The 21,977-nt window shown below is 35.6% G+C and overlaps 2 protein-coding genes and 1 non-coding gene across 5 annotated transcripts in view; all 3 read right to left on the bottom strand.

Annotated features, from left to right (window-relative positions):
- LOC149089864 (uncharacterized) overlaps positions 1–21,977 on the bottom strand; it is a 41,933-nt gene that overhangs the window by 10,816 nt on the left and 9,140 nt on the right. For 2 of the 3 annotated variants that reach the window (XM_089253038.1, XM_089253062.1), the window contains exons 3-4: positions 7,316–7,383; positions 6,160–6,239 (exon numbers count right to left, since the gene is read on the bottom strand). The gene's annotated coding sequence lies outside the window, so the exon portion shown is untranslated. The remainder of the gene's footprint in view (positions 1–6,159; positions 6,240–7,315; positions 7,384–21,977) is intronic. The other variant, XM_089253054.1, reaches the window with a different exon arrangement.
- Positions 1,543–21,817, bottom strand: LOC149089865 (uncharacterized). The gene is made up of 2 exons (XM_089234888.1): positions 20,614–21,817; positions 1,543–5,777 (listed from the first exon to the last, which is right to left on the bottom strand). Exons 1-2 carry the CDS (start codon positions 21,675–21,677, stop codon positions 4,235–4,237), a joined length of 2,607 nt encoding a protein of 868 aa, XP_089091014.1. The 5' UTR covers positions 21,678–21,817; the 3' UTR covers positions 1,543–4,234.
- Positions 9,427–9,500, bottom strand: TRNAS-AGA (transfer RNA serine (anticodon AGA)). The gene has a single exon. It is a non-coding gene; the product is annotated as a tRNA-Ser (tRNA).

Here is a 21,977-nt window from a genome sequence, read left to right as displayed (position 1 = left end):
GTGTGCCAAATTAATAGTAGTTGAAAAAGCTCAATAGAAAAATTTGAACTTATGTTTCCCTATTGTTTGATCGAAGAAAGCCCACCTAAAATGCTGGATATTGAATGGGCCAGATTATCAAGTCTACTGGATATTCAAATTTTATCTTTTCAGATTAACCACAAAAAAATATTCTTATACCAATTGCCAAAATAATGCCTCATTTGCCCAAGGCAGATGAAAATGTAGAAATGTCACTGAACAGTTTAGCTACATAAAGTGTTTTTAAAAAAGCCTCCAGAAAAGGAAGAAAGATTGTGTAATGTTTAAAACAACATGTTCATCAAATAGCTAGAGTAAACAATCTGTTGCCATATTAATATCCTCCTGCATCAATTATGTCAATCTTGAGAGGGGGGAAGGGAAATGAATGAAAAAAAAGTCCAAATAGGCTATAGTTTGCCCATCCCCCAGTTTTGATTTTTAAGAAAAATAAAGAAACCATAAAACAAGAGGGGGAAAAAAAATCAAAGCATGCACTTGAAAAGAAAAAAAATTGATCACAACTTGGATATTTTCAATACCTGAATCATACTTGAATAAAAAGAAAACCCATTTTGAATTCACTAAACATGAACAGTTTAGGAAACGCTAGGTTAACTATAGCAATCTACCTTAGGCAATATTTTGGCAATGGTTTAAGGAAATAAAAATTAATACGTAGGTATAAATATGGAAGCTGAACAAACACATTGAAGACAACAGCTTGGCTGGAAAATTTTTTTATTGCCATCACCAACAAAAAGAACAGAACAACGAAAAAAAAAAACTTTTTTTTAGCCATTACAAATAGACAGAAATTGGGGCATTGATAGCGCACAACAAATTTTAAGGAAAAAAACTGTCTTTTTACAGGAATGTCAAGGTATACAAGTGTTTATGGGAAAGAAAAACATATCCATGAATTTTATTACAGCATAGCAAGTAAAAATAATATATTTTGTAAATCTATTAGTTAAGTCCAGCGTTTCCCAAACTGTCAAAGAAAAAAAACCAGATTACAAAAAAATAAAAAGTGTCAATTTCAAAATAAAAATATGTATACATAAGTTTTGAGAGTTTAGCATAGAGAAAAGAATTCATATAAAAACAAAATTTTAAAGGGGAGAAAAATCCAGAAACAGATGTAAAACAAAATAGGAAAAAAAACTTTGAAACTAAAATAAAATTGAGAAGGGGAAAAACGTACCCATAATAGAAACCATGAATTAACGCCCAATGATAAAAAGTACTTGGATTTCAAGATCATAACATAACGTTTTGAATTAATGTATTTTTGCCAGCTGTATCAATTCTAACATTACTAATAAGAAGATTGACTTTGAAATATGCATCATAGGCATATTAACGTATATCATTGTATGAATAAAATTAAAACAAGATTCTCAAAACTGTTTGAAATAACAGGAAGAATAACGTGCACTATACGACTCCAGAATGATTATAACAGGTGAAAAGATACATTGCATTACAGAATAAATATATTTTCAAGTCTGACTGGAACCAAAACACTACTGTTTTCCTTGACGACACTTTAAAATAACCACGAAAGTCAGAAGATTCTATAGCTTTGGAAGAAATCAACTAGAAATTTATCATCTTAGAAACTGAAATACATACTCCTCAACAATAATAGATGAAATGTTTGAATTGCTATAATGACCTTCAAAATATATATTTTTTGAAATTTACAGCTATTAAGCCAAATGACAATGGTGAACCCATACTGTAATAAAATGCTCCTAAAACAGAGCTATGACACGAGATGTTAGATATGGGTTCACATTCCAATTAAATTTTTTAAGATTTTGCTACAATTTTGAATTGAAAAAAAAGGAACAAAAGTTTAAAGAATTGAATTCACACAAACGTTATCAGTGGAATATGAAAAAAAACTTCAGTAAATATCAGTGCTCAAAAAAACTTCTATGAGTATATACATAGCGTTAGCTTAAAATCCATAAGAATTTCTTTTTTCTTGTATTAAAAATTTCTGTACGAGATACACATCTTTCACTTCTGGGGCAAGAAAAAGGAGTCAGCTTGAATGTTACTAAGGGAAATATGTTTGGGAAGCACTGGCACAAACATTACTTTAAAATAGTCACAAAAGAAAAAAAACACATTATCAAACAAAAGAAACAAAAAAGCATTAGAAAATTTCACAGCTTAAATGTATGTTACATTGTGAATAAAATTCCCATAATGAGAAATGGTTTGTCATTCTGACATGGAAAATCGTATCGATTTTTCTTTTCCCCCCTTTTAATTTTTGTGAGAGATACAGTACTAGTTAAAATTCTCCAAGTGATAACATTACCTGAAACACTTCAGTGATTTGGGAAAAAAATTTTAAATCGAAATTTAAATTGTGTTTCTGATGTAATTAATTACATGAAAATGCAAAAAGAGTGAATATGTTATCATGTATTATACTTGATTTTTTTTCCTTTCGCCAAATGAAACTATATGCAAGAATGACTTCGCAAAGAGAAACATAGTCATAAAAGAAAATGTGTATCAATTGTCCTGAGGGAGGCCATTTTCTTCTGAGAATGATGATTAAGCATTACACATATAATATATACATACACTGATGAATGTTACTGTTCATCCAGATGGAATTACACATTGTTCCATTCATTTTATAAGGACGTTCAATGATCTTAATTGAACAAATAAAAAAAAAAATTCTTCCTCTAATAAATAGTACAAAGCTTTAAAAAATTAATAGAGGAACAAAAAAAAACAAAAAAAAGGGAAATATTTCCCTTGTACTTCACACATGGTAGTTCAGTATGTTTCAAGTCCAATTTTCCAGTGGGGTTAGTAGCAGCAACATATACATTAAATTCTTGATAGTCTCGACACAGCTTGCTTGCACTGATCATCGAATACTGGCAGAAAAGAATAACCGCTGTTGCAGGAGCCATGGAGACTCCTCCACCAGTGGTACCGGAATTCAGTGCATCACCAATCCATGTGTTCATACAGCATACACTGGAAATAATTTTGCAGCAACATGGTTTGTAGAAACAGCTCCGCACGTATATCACCAATTGAAAGGCAGGGGGGGATTAAAAAAAAAAAATTCAATGCTCGCAGGAAAAAATATACACACTTTTCATTGGGCAAACAATATTATTGTGGTAAGACTCATATGTTTAACAGGCTAAAAGCACCTTTGACTCACATTTTACACCCATCCCAAATGATTTCCCCGCAAACATTGAAGAACCCACCCTGCCGTCAACTTGGTATGAATCGTGCAACTGTTTCCACAAACCAGAGGACTAATGATTAAAAAAAAGCTGCTAAGTTCCAGTGCACACTGCACAAACAGGAAATGATGACACACTGAATAGATCATAACACCGACAATGCAAGGCATTGTGTTGAGGTGTACTAGAAGTTCGATCTTCAGTGCAAGCACAACTGTGCTAAATGATAATTAATGGGACATAAAGGCACTTTAGCGTGTTATACATATGAGTCTTGAAATTGTTTTGCCCAATAAGGTTTTTTTTTTATTTTTCTTTTTTACCACATGTATTTAAAAAAATTCACAAAATACAGTTTACACTTAAGCTTTCTTACGCAGCAAGAACAAACTGCCGACAACATCTCTCTCTGAGCGCTAGCAGCCACCCTTCACCTTGCGCATTTTTATTCCAAACGACCGTCCAACTAGGTACGCAAAGCTCACATAATTATCGTATGCCAGAGGACATCAAAGTTGGTCAAGCGAACACCACCATTCTTATTTTCATGGATATCAGAATCACACATAAAACTAATCAAATGTAAAGCCAATAATGGACACAATTTTTGGATATTTTTCAATTCTCATAATCCACTTTTTTTTTCTCAGCAACCCTTTCTATTTTTCGTAATCTACAACTGATTGTTTATTGAATTTTGAAGTTTGGAAGACCAAGGGAACGAGAGCTTTAATAACTAAAAGTTCTCTTATGCAGAAAAAGTTATGTCAAAACTTATTATGCCGCAAGTAATGAAAACAGCTTTTTAGAGCAAAAGTTTCATCTGAGAACAATTTTTTTTAGTTGTGCCTTCGAGCCATGGGTTAGAGGCTTTTATTTTTTGTCAATAGCAAAATTTTGATAAATTTTGTAAAACTTGAAATGAGAACAACAAGGGGATTAAAGCAAAGGTGTTGCTCATGTATTCATTCTAATTACTCAGTTTTCCCAATGAAGGAATGGACTATGAGAGCTGCATGCGAACCTCCTCCTACATGAATCAACAAGTGCGCGTTCAGCTTCTCTTTAGAGTGAAAACCAATACCACAATAATTACACATGAATGGGTAGCTGCTGTTATGGAAAAGAATGTGGGCATCTAGCTGACCTTGGTGGTGGAAAACGATGCCACACTGGTTGCACAAGAAGGGCGGCTTGCTCGCGTGAATTTTTGCGTGTCCATTCAGCTTGGCCTTTGCAGCGAAGGCTTTGCCACACTGACTGCACACATAGGGCTTCTCGCCCGTGTGCGTTCGTATGTGAGCTGTGAGCTTGTCGTTTCTAGCGAACGCTTTGGTGCAATGTGGGCATACGAAAGGCTTTTCTCCTGTATGGATGCGTTCATGCACGACCAACTTGTCCTTTTGTGCAAAAGCTTTTCCGCAGTGCTTACACACGAAAGGGCAATTCCCTGAGTGTATTCTTTCGTGTGCAGTGAGCTTGTCCTTTTGAATGAAGCCTTTACTGCACTGCCTACACACATAAGGACGTTCATCTGTATGTATGCGGATGTGTATAGTGAGCTTGTCCTTCTGGATGAACGCCTTACCGCAGTGCGTACACACAAAAGGCCGCTCACCCGTATGTATGCGAGTATGTGTCGTCAGCTTGTCATTCTTCGTAAAGGCTTTCCCACACTGCTTGCACACGAAGGGCCTTTCGCCCGTATGTACACGAATGTGGTTCGTCAGCTTGTCCTTGGCGGCAAACCCTTTACTGCAGTGGGGGCAAACGTACGGGTAATTGCCTGTATGAGTGAACATGTGATTCGTCAGCTTGTCCTTCTGTATGAAAGCCTTCCCGCATTGTTGGCATACGAATGGACGTTCGCCGGTATGGAGCCTGATGTGAGTCGTCAGCTTGTCGTTGCGAGCGAAGGCTTTGCCGCAGTGTTTACAAACATACGGCCTCTCTCCGGTATGAATGCGCAGATGTGTTCTTAACTTATCATTCTGAGTGAACGACTTACCACAGTGCATACACACATATGGTCGTTCACCGGTATGAATACGTATGTGTTTTGTCAGCTTGTCCTTCCATGCGAATCCCTTACCACAATGTTGGCAATTAAACGGGTGTTCCCCTGTGTGCACGCACATATGGGCCACAAGCTTATCTTTACGCACAAATGTCTTGGTACAGAGTGTACACGCATATGGGCGTTCGCCCGTATGGGTACGCAAGTGCGCGGTAAGCTTGTCTTTTCTCGTGAAACTTTTGCCGCAGTGCGAGCAAACATGGGGACTATCACCCGTGTGCACACGTATGTGGTCATTCAATTTATCTTTACGAGTGAAACTTTTATTACAGAAATTACACGGAAAAAGGCGTTCTCCAATCTGTGGCTGAAGCTGCTGCGATTTTATATTCATGAGATACAGGCCGCTGTTCTCGGATATATTTGCCAATAATGATGATGGGGCTACAAGATTCATTATATCTGCCATATTACGGAGGTCAACATTCATTAGAATTTGTTAGCGGCCCATGGAAGTCAAGCTCACGAATAAATCGCAACATCACAAACATACACTGCATAGGTAAACTGTACTCTTACAATTAGTTCTTACTTTGCAACTCGGCTTCACATATGTAAAAGAAAAAACTCACTGCAATTCGCACACAAGAATGTCACTTCGTATACATGAACATTACATTACAATTTACAAAATACTAGACTATACTCTTATTACAATTATACAGCGTATTCCATTTGGAAGACACTGTACTGCTAGCTAATACAAAATATAGTTTGTTTGGGGGTTTTTTTCCAGCAGCCGGATGATAGACACAGTAAACTGTCAAACAAAAGTTTGTTTTTTTACTGCCAACACTGCATCATTTGTATGGTTTGAATTACCTGCGTATGCGATGTTAATCAAACCTTCTTTCTCTTTGGAAGGTCCAGGTATAAGATGGTGATGGGAAATACCACACTATCTGAAAAAAAAAAAAAAAATAGAAAGAAAAATTAAACCTTAAAAAAAGGGCAAAATATGTAAATTAAATTTATAAGCCTTTTTTTATTTATCATACTTAATGAAATACCAAATGTTAAACACAGCAGGATCCCGCATAACAAGCACCAGACCTCACTCTGATAAACTGAAACCTCAGATAACACAAAGCATTACAGAATTTTGAGATTTGATGAAATAAATAAAATCGTAAATCATGAAAAATGACTTACACAAAAGGTATTTATAATGCTTGTGGAAAAAATTCACATTTAAAAATATTTTATGAATACGAAATAAAGTTAAATGAAGCACTTGCAATGTAAAATCTGTTCCAGACTCTGCCACAAAGCTAGGCTGGAAGAGATCTCGGCAACAGTATAAGTCCAGTGGCAAAGTTCTGCCGTTCATTCATGCAATGTAATATCTACAGTTTATCATATTTTGAAAATTACTTCACATCCAGTGCTTTGAGAAATAATCTTTGAATGTCTTCAGTCATTCAGCACTCTTACATGCTTGAAGGAGTAATGTGGTGCTCAGGAGCAACAGGGTTAAAACATGTCTAGGCCATAGTATATTATAAACTTATTTGTCTCGTCTTTCACTGTTGATCTCACTTTGTATCAGTAGTTTCTGAAGTCCCCCCCCCCCCAAATCCAAAAAAAAAAAAAAGCGATATTGTCCACTTATGGAAACATGGTTTAGGAAAGCCCCAAGAATTTCTTTGTAAATGCTAAATGTACTCTGCACATACATTTGAGCATTTGGGTCATCAATTGATTGACCCCTGAGAGCTTCAAGACACTTATTAGATCTCTTCAGCTACAAGTCTTTACTCTGAGGACTTTTGTTCATTTTTTGGTGATAGTACAGCAGACATCTGGTGGCAGTACTAGGATAAATGGAACCACTCACCCCCACGTCTACTTACACTAACTCTGGAAGAGACCAGATGAAATCAAATTTAGACCAAGCTTAGCTTAATAACTAAGAAATGATAATTTAATGGAAGAAATCTTACAACTATCTGAAAAACAATCCACAACAAAAACTTACACAAGATGACAGTTTAGACCTTTTTGTATCTATCAATTGGCAGCTTAACACATCTGATTATTCGTTCACTGAAAAAATAGGAGGAAAAAATGAGCAGAATATATTACTTTACATAATTTAACAAGAAGCAAACTTGAATTTTTTTAAACTCGTGTTGGAAATAACTGTAAATTATAAAGAAAAAAAAATCTGTTGTCAAGATTTTAAAATTGCAAATAAGCCAAACTCATTAGCATTTTGAGAGGAATGATGAACTGTATGCACACTAGTGAATTAATAAGAAAAGTTTACCAATAAATTTTCAGTGCACACAAGCACTAGAAAGTCTCGTTGATTGAAAGGTACTTAATTTTTCAAGTGGCAAGCAATAATCACTAAACTTAAAATACCATAGCTTTTAAAACGAAGTAAGCTTTCTTCCAATTTTAAGCAGCTTCAGACAATGGGTATAGGGGAAAAAGTGTTCCATTAAGAAAGAAATCAACTTTACAAAATATCTATGCTTGTCTATGCTAAAATAAGAGGCTTTTAACCACTTTACGATCAAAGGGCGTAATATTGCGTCCAAACGCCAGTGAAATGACTTCAAACAAGTTTACTGTTTTTTTTTCTCTCTACTGAAGCTTTGTTGCAACCTTGCAATTTTTTTTTCACTTTGGTTTTTTGTATACCCTGATAGTGATTTTTTTCCTCGCATATAACATATCTTTCTTATAATAGTGAAAGAGAACAGGTAGGGTGAGGGTGAAAAGAAATCTAACTTTGTACCTACATTCTTATCACTTTACATATTTTGTAGTATCTTACTCTTTTATTGCCGCTGCGGTGGTCGAGTGGTTATAGTGACGGACTCGCGATGCGAGGATTCGGGTTCGAACCCCACAGTGGTGGTCGGCTGAAGTTGGTTTTCTGTGGGTCCCAACTTCAAGGCGCAAATGCGAGCCGATCTCCACGTTAAAAAGTCTCGCCACAGAGAGCAACAGTCCTACAACGATAAATCATTCAATCATAACACTTCACTCATAGTTAGAAAAACTAGTGGCAGATGGCAGCACTACACATAACAAGCATTACAGAGAAACAACAAAAAACTTCACGTCAGGTTTCACTACACGCACATTCCCGCATGTACCGATTCGTTGGGGGGTTCCGCGTGGGGGGGGGGGGGTAGTAGTAGGTAACTCCAAAAAATGGCTCGGGGATCCATGATGTTCTTAAGTCAGCCACCTCGTTGTATTTGTTTTTTTTCCTTCCCTTTTCCTACAGTGCGGTTAGGTTAGGACACAAGGTTACTAAATTTATTACAGATTTTTCAAAGAAAGAGCATCCAAATTTCTTGCCAATTCACTCGTGAGATATCTCATTAATGCCGCTTAAAGGGGTTAATACAATAAAGGCCAGTAAAAAACAGTATCATCAAGCAATGATTCTGAAACAGTGAATAGCTGAAAACTGGAGAATGGAAATCAGGAACGTTTTTGCACAGATACAAATTCCATACAGAAATTAATATAAAAGGGAATTTTTCAGTAATAAAAGTAAAATTAGGAATTTTTCTGCTTTGCAAAAAAACATATTATGCAAGCCATTTCCAATTACTTCCAAGTTGTTAACTAGTAGGTTAAATTACCTGTCATTACTACTCTCAAATCAAATTAAGTCAACAAAAAAAAGAATCACTTTCGGACTCGAAACAGGGCATGCAGATTTAATGGGACATATGATCAAAGCAAAGACAAGTCATCTCGTCAATTTCGGTTGTCGAAAGGCTGAATTGACACACTGGCTGTTTGGAGAATTTTGTTTCTCTGCCCAACCCAGGATGGAAGATTTCTTGTGATTTTATGCAATGGTGACAATTTAAATTGTTTAGGACATCATTTGGGGGATCAAAAGAGAAAGCAACACTCTTTTTCCCAGGTAAATTCTTTGGAAATAATCCTTCCCCCAAAAATTGGGATTTTTTTGCAATCACTGTTCAAATTAGAGATACATTAAAATTTTTCGGTTGTCTGGGAGGTGTAAGGATGACGTCACTCTGCTATCCATACAAAGGTTTTTAACAACTGACTGTTACGAAGATGAAGTTTTGGAGAAAAAGAAAATTCAACTACCTTTGCTGGGAATCGAACCCACATCCTTTCACTTTCTGGGTGAACGCCCTAGACCACTAGACTACAAAGGCAACGAATCTCTCAATTTTTCCTTAGAGCTCATGTGCACAAGGTTGAATTTTCTCTTTCTAAAAATCCATCTTCGTAACAGCTAGCTGTTAAAAACCTTTGTATGGATAGCGGAAAGTTACGTCATCCTTTCATATGTCACCATTTGGTGGTAGCGTCAGCAGTTGTGAGCTTGGCCTGAGTTGCCTTTGTGGTCTAGGACATTCACCCGAAAAGTGAAAGGACGTGGGTTTGATTCCAGATTCCCCGCAAAGGTAGTTGAATTCTATTTTTCCAAAAATAGCTTCTTCGAAAATCTTCGCACAACAGCCAATTGTTAAAAACCTTTGTCTGGGAGATGAAGTCTCCCAGAAAATCCAGGAAGCTTGACAGCTACAACAACATATCACAGCACTTTAACTGGCATTGAAAAGATATTTCTTAAAAGCCCCTCATTTTAGCATCGACAGGCCCAGATATCTTACAAAGTAAATTTCTCAATGCAACACTTTTCCCTGTACCCCTTAGTTTGCACCTGCTGATAATTGGATGAAAGCTTACTTCATTATAAAACCTACAGCATTTTGAAGGGAGTTTACTTCATTGAGAAAGATAGACTACAAGATAAGCTAAAAAAAATTTAATGGAATAATAGTGAAAATTAATAATAGAATAAATATTTTGAAGAGTCACTTTAATTTGATTCTGTGACCAATTTTATTAAATATTTAAAAAGAAATTAAGGTGGAAAAAATTAAGATGCTAGGGCAGTGCTTCCCAAAGTGGGCGATAGTAGTTACGGGTATAACATAGGATCCTATGGGTTTGCTTGAGTTGGGGGGGGGGGGGCGATAAGAGAAAAATTCCTGAAAGAAGGGGCGATGGAACAAAAAGTTTGGGAAACTGCTAGAGCATTCATCTTATTTTCAAGGATCACAAAAGTACCAAGTTTGGAAATACGGGTATACAAACTAGGAATGACCAGTATATAGTATTGATTATGAAAGTTGTGACACGTAAAAAAGAAAGTATGAGCATTAAATAACCACCTGCTAGAAACTGGCTGATAGGGTACAATGGTCCAAATTATGCGTTATAACTTTATGGTCAAGTCTTACAAGTACAATAGAACCTTATTATAATGGACAATTAAAAAAAAATTTTAAGAATGATAAAGTTTATTTTTTTATCTGATGAGTTTTACATTTCCAAGTAAGCGATTGAACATTGTTCACTGCAGCGAGATGTTTCTCAGAAAAGTAAGGGGGGGGGGTGAAATCACTAAGGGTAATCCCTGTGAGAATTATTTTGATATATACCAGACTTTCATTAAAACAGACAACCCCTATCCTGTTTTAATGAAGTTCTACTGTACTAGACATTTTATAAGGGGAAAAAAGGCTAGGCCGATTGGTTGAAATATACATGGTTGGTTACTACTTGAGTGGCAAGCATATTGACAAAGTAAAAAGGTGTGTGTGTGAATTTTTTTTTTTTTTCTTCCCTCAAAACAAGATGGTGACTGAATATTATAAATATGATGTAAAAAGAATAGTTAAAAGGAACACAAGTTGAACTTCCAAACAGCTTTAAACTTTTAATTACCTTCCGAGTTCATCCCATCTCAACCTTATAAGCTAATTATTAATACTTTGGAAAGTAAGCGGTTGTCTTTGTACAATACGTCTATCTTCAAACATGAAAAGGTGCAGGTTCCATTAATTTTAACTTTTGAAAATAACTAAAATTCTATACATCAACATTATATGAGTCAGTTAACCCATCAACTCGCATAGTGGAAATTACTAAATCGTTTGTAAGATGAATTTTTTTTTTTTTTAAATGAAAGTAGGCTTTCTTCTGATTTTCAGCAGGATCAAAAGGGATAGAAAAATGTGTTCCATTGACATAAATGTACTTTTTATTCCATTTTTATTCCAAAAAAAAAAAAAAACCCTGCTTTTAAATTATCTTGCCTATGCTGGTGAAAGACTTAAATTGATGCCCTTAAAACAGAACCTTTGTTTCTGGACCATGTTTTTTGCCCCTTTGCCGAAATCTGTGATGTACGTCACAGAAAAACCATTGCTACTCTGCAGAACAATCTGAAAGAATTTGAAGAAAAGTGTAGAGAAAACACTATTATGGGTATTCTTACCGAAGAACATTTCTGGTCAATCGAGAGGTTATCGTAGAACAATGCAAAACATTGTTTCGGGGACCTCCACATTAAGGAACATGACTTTCTACTAATTAACCGTGTTTTGCGGGGTCAGAATAACTAAAGCCAGCCTTTTCCTAAGTAACTACTATAACTTTTAATTAAATTATATATATAAGAATGATTACACATTTTTAAGTAGACAGACGGAAGGTATCCTTTCAGAAACGTGTGGTCTGGCCAAGTGTTTTAACTCCTAGTGTTGCCAGATTCATGTTTTTCTGCTTCTTCCTGGCACCACTGGATCTGTACGCATTGGGTGTTTCTGGGACGCACTAGATACAAAAATTTTTAAGTGAAGGGGTTGGTGGTGTGTCTAATATGATTTCAATAATTTATACTTCAAGTCCCTCTAATAAATCTATATATAAGAAAAAATAAATTTGTATTTCTATTATTGACCACCAAGAACACATCCTTTCTTTTATATCACAAAATCCAAAATTTTTCTTATTTGCAACCAAAAAGAAAAACTACTTATTGAAGGGAATAAAAACTCCCCAAATGTCATTCGTATGGTTTCGAAAGTGTATAGGGAAGTTTTTTCCTCATTTTTATAATTTTGCATTTTCTTACGAGCTGTGAGAGATTTCATTCCAGAAAATTATTAGTTACTACACATCCCTGCCTAAACTACAATTCAAATCCAGACCTCGACTGCCAGGCAGTAATTACATGTGACTATACTCCCAAATAGCCCAGGATGATTAGTTTTAATTAAGAGATTAAATTGATTTTGAAGTAAATTTACAGAGTAAAGGCATCCCTTGCTTTAACTTTTCAAAATAGTGTTAACTGAAACCGTATAATTTTATAAATTGGGACCTGCAAAATAGAGTCTTTAGTTTGATTTTAATCCTGAAAATAGACTTGCAAATTAGAGGTATAGTAGAATTAAAATGACACAATCTGCTGAATTTGTTGGTGTAGATGACACAAATGGTCAAATCCATCTCACAGGATATCACTAAAGAGTATCCTTTGGCAACACATAAACAATGCCATCAAAATGAAAAAAATTAACCTTATGAATCTAGAACTGTCATATCTCAAAAAGATTTTCAGAATTCTCTAGCTTTGCTTCTCAAGTTTTTATGAAGAGATGAAGAATGCTGCATGTCAGCTGAATCTCTGCTGCTTTCATTAAAAATGTTACCAGCCTATCATATCAGGCTCTTAAAGGGGGTGGGGTACACAGTCACTAGAATCAATATGAAGTACCGAAGACAGAAATAAAAAGTATTAAATTTATTCATATAGCCTAAATTGACAAGATTTATTAAAAAGTTTCAATAATTCATTCATAAAAATTTATTTTGCTGCTGGACGTTGGATTTGTTTTATTTTCTCTTTACCCCTAAGAAAAAACCATCTCTCTTACCCAAGTTAAATTTTAAGTGATTATTTTTGTAGAACCAATTAACCATATAAAGCAAGGGATGCCTGTGCATGGAAATTTTATAAATAAGATCAATCTGTCTACCCAGTGGTCAAGTCAGCAGTCAGCCCCCCCCCCTCTCGTGACGATTCAACTACAGTTTCCTAAACTTTTTGTTCCATATATAGCTTCCCCTTTTTTTAACCTTTTCTTTTCTCACTATATCACCCCGTCCACCTCAAGCCAGCACAGAGAATCCATATTAAACCCAAAGCTTCCGACCGCACAGGAAGCAACATTACCAACTTTGGAAAACCATAGACTAGATCTGGAAATAGTAAAAAAACTTTCCGATTTCATTTGATGCTTAGCACGGCTGGACAAATCCTAGGTGCTAAATCACCATGGCAACTAAAAAGTTGGCATTAGCATTTGAAATTTTCTTTATGCAGTTGCTATATTGCAGATTGAGAACAGCACAAAATGTTTGGAATTTATAGCTTCATATCAGAGTCACTACGCCCAGAAAAAGTCTAAAGCATTATTTTTTACCTTTTTCTTCGTAAAAATTTATTTGGCAACCTAAAAAATTACTCTGGCAAATTTCTTACTTGTCCAGCCCTGATGCTTATTTAGTTTCTTGATTGAATTTGTGGGACAGAGAGTATCATGTGGTCACAGAACTTCTCTAGAATATATCTTATACTTAGGAGAAAAGGAAGAGAAAGTGTCAATTGGATTATCATAAATTAATTGTGCAGCCACCTGTTCATTTCACGAATTTTTCAGTAATAAAAAAAGAATAGGGTGACCATAGACCAACCAAACCTCGTGGATAAAAGGATGTCCCAGTTCAGGTAATATAATGCAATTTACTCATAGATATTTGGCAAAAATATTTAGGCGAGAATTGGCAATATGAGGGGCAGCATTCAAAGAATTTCATAGATGAAAAAATTATTTTTCAAGAGCCATTACAAACCATGTACATGGGGCCTGAACATCTAGCCAACACAGAAAGGGGGAAGGCATAGTCAAAGGGGACCATTACATGCAAGCACTTCTGTGTAGACACGCCAGAAACATCCATCAAAAACCATGAAAGGAACCACCTCTCTATAGCAGAATAGCTAAAGGAAGTTTTACCCAAGGACCCCAAAAATAAATTAACACCAGACTATTTTCTATATACATCAAAAACTTGGCCAAAGACAAAATACTGGGGACACATTTATCTATCAAAGAGCCACTTTAGGTGTGGCAAATCCTTGCATCATTTGTAGACACATGAACACTTTGGAGTTAGTAGCTAAAGCTCTTAAAGACAAACCACATATTATCCAGTATGTGATATTTTATGTTGGATGATCAGTTTTCTATTTTTTGTGTATGTTTCCTTTGTTCACCACCGCTTTCTCAATTTAACAATCTGCAATCTACATCACCTGTTGAGCACACCAGGTTCCTAGCTCAAGGTAGTATAATGGTGATAGAAAAATTATAAGTTGAGGAGCCTAAGTTGAATGGAGATAAGGATCCAAAAAAATCATTAACTTTTGAATGTCTGCAAAAAAGATCTGGTGCTATGCAAGTTCCATGTGTGTCTTGACCGGCCCATCGTCTAAGTGGCCTAGAAACTGACCTTAAGCTGCCACCTTCAAAATGGCATCTGCAATGAGAAGTATTTGAAACCAAGTACAGGCTCGAAAGAAATACCTGGCGCAAGACCTCTTATAAAGGAAACAAGTACTTTTTTTCAGAAATTATATTGACAGCAGTCTTGAGGAAAAATAGAAATTTCTTTCTTGCTGATACAAGAGAGAAAGACTCCTGCATCAAAACAAATTTTATCAAACTATATTCCCATAGCTGGAAGAAATGAAATGGTCGATATTAGTTCAATGCTATCAATCAACCATCAAATGCTACACCAATAGCTCAGAAATCACTAAATCTAGTGTAAGTTTCACATTTCTGGACTTAATCATGGCTATGACATCATTTATTTGCGTAAAACGATCAATCTTCAAAGTTGAAACACTTGCTGAAAATGTCAAGGGAGCAAATTACAAAGCAAAATAAATCCATCTTTATCTTATCCAACAGCCAAACAGCTTTGCTCAATCAAATCAATTCGAAATTACTCAGCTATTCAACTTTGTGCCAGTCATTGCACCAAGCCATCAACTTAGTAACCCCCCCCCCCCCCCACATTGACAACTATCAACTTTTACAGAGTTCTCTATATGTCAAATTCCATGTATATGAAGTTGCTGACAAAATAGCCAGACAGCAAATCAAACTATACAAGCCCCGTTCACATGTACAAATATTATGGTAGCATTGGGAGTTCTAGCACCCACTTGACTTTATTCCTTCGTAAGGAAAGAGATAGAGTAGTCATTAGTGAAAATTCTTGAAGCAGGTTTTAAACCTGCTTTTTCTATCCTGCTTTCATATCAACCATTTAAGGTATCAAATAATGGATAGAGAAATAAGCATAATCAGCACTAGAAGAACTGCAGGCAGCCAAACAGGCCTTGGAAACCAAACTGAATACAGCCAAAAACTTATTTCATAAAATAGAAAATAAATTTGACAGGTTATACAAATCATCACTAGTCGTGCTGAGATAGAGAAACATCTATACAACTGGGTTGCTTTACATAACTGTATGTCCGCCCAGTGTACTGAAAAGACATTACCCAGTATTCCCCATCGCAAAAAAAAATTTTTAGCCACCTAAACCCTTGGTATAAATTAATTTCTAATCTGATAAACTCTCGTTAGTTCACAATAACCTTGTGTTGAGTTGTTGGCCATACCATCAGCAACTCCCTTGACATGTACAATAATATATAATCCCATCTTCCCAATTTTATCCTAGAATCCCTTGATGTTCCCACAGAAGAATGCTTCACATTTTCAAGAACTACAACTCGTCTTTTACTAGGTGTCAATTGGCAGAATCACATGAGCTCTTCCCTTTGGGGCATTAAGTCATAATCCACAGCTTTTTACTACTCTATACAGAGCTATAGAGATAAATTTTAGCCAAAAGCCATTGAGATGCCTATCAAAATTGTTTCAGATAAGAGGCACCACCAATCTGCATTTAGAAGTTTTATTCAGGAACATTCTTGTTCATGCATCATTGATCAAAAGAATCACGATTCATCAGACTGGGGGGGGGGGGGTCAACTGCCAAGGCAGGACTGGGCCCTAAGTCACACACAAACCTGGCCAATTCAATGTTTAATTTTTTCCCATTTCTAACTATTCATGCATATGACCAACACCCTCCAGTCACAAACTGAAATCTGGGTCGCCTGCTTAAGGTTGAGAACTATACTAGGTGTTCACATACCTACCACCCTCTTAACAAATTCCTTGAGTCACTTCATGGAGTGTAATCTGTATTATACACAAGGAATAAACAGGGAAATTAAGAGCGTTACTTCTATTGAATTGGGTCTCCCTGGTTATCACATCTAGACCTTTATGCCTGTCTGGCCTAGCCAGATGGTACTGGCAGGATTTGCAGCAGCTGGTTTACTGTTTTCCCCTGTATATCCATAAGGGTGGATCGGGGTGCATCAATAACACTAACCATACATGCACTTCATAAATATTTCTTTGGTGGAGCTCTCCAAGTTGGTATATGCCTGAACATGTTAAACGAGTATATGTATGGCTCTAACATTTATTGGTGACATCATTGTTTCATGTTCTAGTGATGCTACACGTCTATTGCAGTTTTAAGCACAACCAGTCTTTTTTCCCCGTGGCAATTCTAACTGAAAATTAGGATACCAGTTTCATAGTACTCCTTATGTATCTTGAATCACAAATATAATAAAATGGAAATGACATCAGTATTTATTTGATTTTCATCACTATTTGGCCTTTGGATTCCGGTATAATATAACATTTAACCCCCCCAATATCAGATAGCTTTTCTTGATATTTCTAGATAACAATTTAAATCTGACATCTCTGACATAGAATGACAAGTTGATTAAAAAGGTAGGAAAATCCTATACAAATCTGACAGTTTCACAATTACTTGTATGTAGTCTAGCGTAATACACAGCCAGCATATTAACTTTTTCCTGCATGAAACAGGGATTCACAGTTCACGAGAATATAAAGTGACTGAATTTAATACTGGGAGTGTATGATCCACCATAAAAAAATACTTTTTGATTAAAAATGATTCTTGTATAAAGATAGTACATGAATTTCTACCGCGAATGAGCACACCAAAAAAAAAAAAATCACACCATTCCCAGTATTCAATTCAATCTTTATTAGCCATATATTTACAGAGAAACATTTTTTTTCAGCTATTCAGACAACACTTTATACACAAGGTTGATTGATACACACACAGGTTTGGAAAAAAAAAAAACACCTGATATAATGGACTACTGAATGATAAACAATGCCATAAAAGCGATTCATAAAGTATACTGTCCAAAAAATGGTTTGAGCTACCAGCTATTAAAAAAAGGCCATAGCATTGGACAAAAAAGCTACCAGAAATAGTTTAACTTTTGAAACAAATTCAAATGGCACAGACAAGTGTGGGTAAAATAAACATAATCTTGCGATGTATATGTTGAAAGTAACTGAAAGTTATGATTCAGTCTAAAATTATAGCTTTATCAATATGGGCAATTAAAAAACTTGATAGCAAGTTGTCTCAAACAAAAAAAAAGAAAAAATCAACTGATGCTAACGTTAAGGAAAACACATTCCTAGTTTAATAAATGTGTGAAGTTAGACTATTTATATGATATGCACAAACTGTCTGTGAATGTGCATGAAGTATTTGTTACATCTTGTGTTTTTGGTGACAAAAACTACCAACACCTACAGCACAGACAAATCCTTTACATCAGCACAGTACTTCCAAATTCACCGGCTTTAATTTATCTGGCACACTGATGAACATTTCAAGAGTCTAACAATCACACACACACTTATGGATGGAGCTAGAAGTTGACCACTGAAAATGTCTGAGTGGTATTCGACAAAAAAATTTTTTGTAACATATTATAGCCGATTCAACTGACTTCTTTTAAATATAAGCTTTCACTACTAGATAGCATTTGTAGGCATTTCAAACATTATTAGATATTGGCACAGTCAACTCTGCACTGGCTGTATGTCAGATGCCAGAAATAAATTGTCATGTATAAATTATAAACTTTTCACCAACTCATATTTTCACACAAAACAAATGTGGCACCAAACTCAGAAATTTTACATTTTTGTAAACTTTGTTACCAAAACTTTTTATCAAAAAATCTCAACCTCAATTTTTTCAAGTTCAAGTAACTTTGTAACCCTTTCTTTTTTTAATTTTACGCTTATTTCATAACTTTACCAAATGCTTTGATAACTGTAGTTATAAAAACTGAATATTGGCCATTAATTTCTAAGAAGCTACAGTGTTCTGAACACACTTTAAATGAACAATATACAGATGTTATAATTAACTCTAAAATGAAAACATTCATTAGTTTTCAGCTACATGATAAATATATTAATATTGTCTTAATCTCACTTTTAAACAGGTTTCTTGGGAGAAAATTAAAACCATTGAATTTAGTCAAGTATTTATTCCTTGTTGATGATTAGCACAAATAAACAAAAGTAAAAAAAAAGACCATCGTATACCAAATACCTACATCCACACAAGCAAACAATATCAAACTAATTGTGTATAATAGGTTAACAAAAAAAAAAAAAAACTGGCCACTGACAAAAAAAGAAAACATTGACACAAAACCGCATCAACAATAATTAAAATGAAAATCAAACTTAAAATATGACACTAAAATCACAAAAAAAAAAACTTTTGATCTTAAGCTTCTGACATAAAAAAATTAACAAAAAACACCCTACACCACAAATAAAACCAGCACATATAAATGACATTACATAAAATTAAATGCTTAAAAATGCCCGGGGGTCACACCTGTCATATTTGTTTATGTTCGGAAAAACCTGAAGCGTCACTCGAAACTCAAACTAACTTCATTTATGGACATCAGCCATTTTGCTCGATTCAACCCGCAAAGATAAACTGACACTACAGCACCACAATCCTTCAACAATCCCTATGCCATCCCTGAATCGATTATAGCATATAATGCACGCACACTGCGGTCTTGTAATAATTTCAAGCCTTGAAATTCGTTGTCATAAGACAAGGTCATATGATTTTTTTAGTGACCATATTTGTACTATATGAAATCATCGATGGTTATGAGAAAATTCAACACGGTAGAAAAAAATTATCTCAAATACAGCAGTCAAATCTGTAATCAATATTTTAAATTCAAAAAAAGCTTCAAATTGGTTGTAAATTTTTTACGGCACAACTATTAAAAAATTAAACGATTAATAAGTTGAAAATTTCAGAAGGTAAATACTGCTGCGTATTATGTAATCTAAATGTGAAAGGATATACCTACTGTAAAATATCAGAACTGAAACAATATACAGATTCTTGTTAATTTCTAAATTTAATATTTTAACATGTGTTAACCTAAGAAAGAGCAACAGCCATTTAAAATCGAGATTGAAGTACACAAGGTCACAACTTTGAAGTTTAGACAATTGCACGTATCTTATATATGTATATACTTAGCATTACACATTTTAGGAAAAGAAATGGGGAAAAAACTTTTTACTCACAAAAACCCTCCCCTGTAACCGACTACAGCATCTAGTTTGGGGATACTTCAGACTCCTGAAGGCTTTTTCTTTAACACAGCTTACTTTCATGGCCTAACAAAAACCATCCAAAACTATCTTGACATTTAATTTTCTTCATTAAGAAAACAAAGTGCCAAGAACAGTATGAATAAGATGGCTACGAAGGCCACTCACTCTTGAAAGAACCAGTGCAAGTTTATTAGAAACTTAAACCTGATCCATGATTGCCTCCTTTGATCCACTGCCTTCCCCAAAACGACATGCTATCAAAACCAAGCCGATTGTGGTAAGTTTTCAACAGACGAATATTTATTGAATTTAAAAAAAAAAATCATGACCATTTTTTCACACCTCATCACGTCCCATTTCATTTGAATCTGCTAAAAAAATTCTCGTCAATTTTAATTATTATTCATACTGCCAAAAATTGAGTTTGCAACAGACCAAAAGACATTACGACATGGAACTTGGTTTCTGAGATATATATTCTAAAAGTTGTTCAACTGTCTTTGGTCATAATCATTGCATCAAACTTACTATCACTAAAATAGAGTATGAAAAGACAGAAATGTGAACTTGTTCTCATTTCATAAAATATATTTACTAAGATATATTTGTAAAATTTTGCTGGTACAATAACCATCATGGAAAAATTTTGAAATTGCAGCCAAAGAGAAATTTGTTTCCAACCTCCATCACTCCCCTGAGTTTTTTCCCCAACCCAAAAAATGTTTTGGGTTAAAAAAAAATCTCCAAGAACCAGATAAAGGTCAATATGATTTTTATATAAGCAGATTTTTGTTTTCACTGAGGCGGCTTCACAAATATTGGGTTCAAAATTAGGGTTTCGCACGTTGTACTGCCGATGTGCAAGAGTAGATGCGAGTTAAGTTTCTCTTTTTGATCGAAACCTATGCCGCAATGAATGCAAACGAATGGATATTTACCTGTATGAGCATTCAAATGTGCATTTAGTTTCCCCTTTAAATCAAAAGTGACGCCACACTGGTTGCACGCATACGGCGCCTCACCAGTATGCATACGTATGTGCGATGTCAGCTTATCTTTACGTGCAAATGCTTTACCGCAGTGTTTACAGACAAAGGGCCGTTCACCGGTGTGGATACGAACATGAACTGTCAGCTTGTCGTTTCGGGCAAACCCCTTGCCACAATGTTTGCATACGTACGGACGTTCACCGGTATGTATTCTTATGTGGGTTGTTAGCTTGTCGTTTTGGGCGAAGCCTTTTCCACAGTGCTTACAGACAAATGGCCGTTCCCCGGTATGGACTCGAATGTGGTTAATTAACTTATCCCTCCATGCGAAGCCCTTCCCGCAATGCTGACAATGGTGAGGGTGTTGGCCTGTATGGAGGCAGAGGTGAGCAACGAGCTTCTCCTTCCTCGCAAAACCCTTGCCACAGTGAGTGCAGACATACGGACGTTCTCCCGTGTGGATGCGGATGTGCACGGTCAACTTATCTTTGCGTGTGAAACCCTTACCACAATGTGTGCAAACATGGGGTCGTTCCCCAGTATGCATCTTTACATGGTCAGACAGCTTGTCCTTTCGAGCGAAGCTCTTATGGCAATATGTACACATGAAAGGTCGTTCATGACACTTTGCGTACAGTTCAGGAGGTTTGAGTCCGAGGTAATAATTCCTACAATGATCACATATATTACATGGCTTTGTAGTTGGAACAGTTGTTGGAACATTCAAGACAGGTGGAGGAGGGGGTTGTTGAGGTTGATTTGGAGGTGGTGGTTGTTGCGGAGGTTGTGTTTGTGCTGGTGGAGGGGGAGGTGGCTGTTGTTGTGGTGGGGGTGGTGCTGGTGGCGCAGGAGTTGGCTCTGGCATTCCTGACATAATTTGTCCTGAGTAAATGCTACAATGATACAACAAGCAAAGATGGAATGGCTACATATATATGTTTGTTTTTGTCTGTATATCAATATGTATATATGAGCTAAATTAAATAGACAAACTATTTTGGATTTTTGATTCAATAATTACAAACCATAACAGCTGCAAAATCAGTTCAGTCATCAATGCACCAAAGATGGTCAGCAGTGCATCAAACTGCAGCAACACTCAGTTCCACTTTGTTTATATTTATGAGAAAGCTGAAAATTAAAACACAGGCACACATATACAAGTATTTCTGAC

Source organism: Pholcus phalangioides, unplaced genomic scaffold (genome assembly GCF_987345545.1).
Source record: "Pholcus phalangioides strain wild (caught in Gottingen) unplaced genomic scaffold, Ppha-v1.0 ptg000001l_1, whole genome shotgun sequence".
In the NCBI taxonomy this organism is placed as follows: Eukaryota; Metazoa; Arthropoda; class Arachnida; order Araneae; family Pholcidae; genus Pholcus; species Pholcus phalangioides.
Note: the sequence above shows the minus strand (reverse complement) of the source record. Positions and strands in the feature narration are given on the sequence as shown.

What these genes read in the sequence shown, in the direction of transcription:
- LOC149089865 (XM_089234888.1), bottom strand. Translation starts at nt 21,677, where the DNA reads ATGTCAGGAATGCCAGAGCCAACTCCTGCGCCACCAGCACCACCCCCA. An exon ending in ATATTTGTGAAGCCGCCTCA is followed by an intron (nt 5,778 to 20,613) that starts GTGAAAACAAAA and finishes CATGGGCCGCTA; the next exon opens with ACAAATTCTAATGAATGTTG.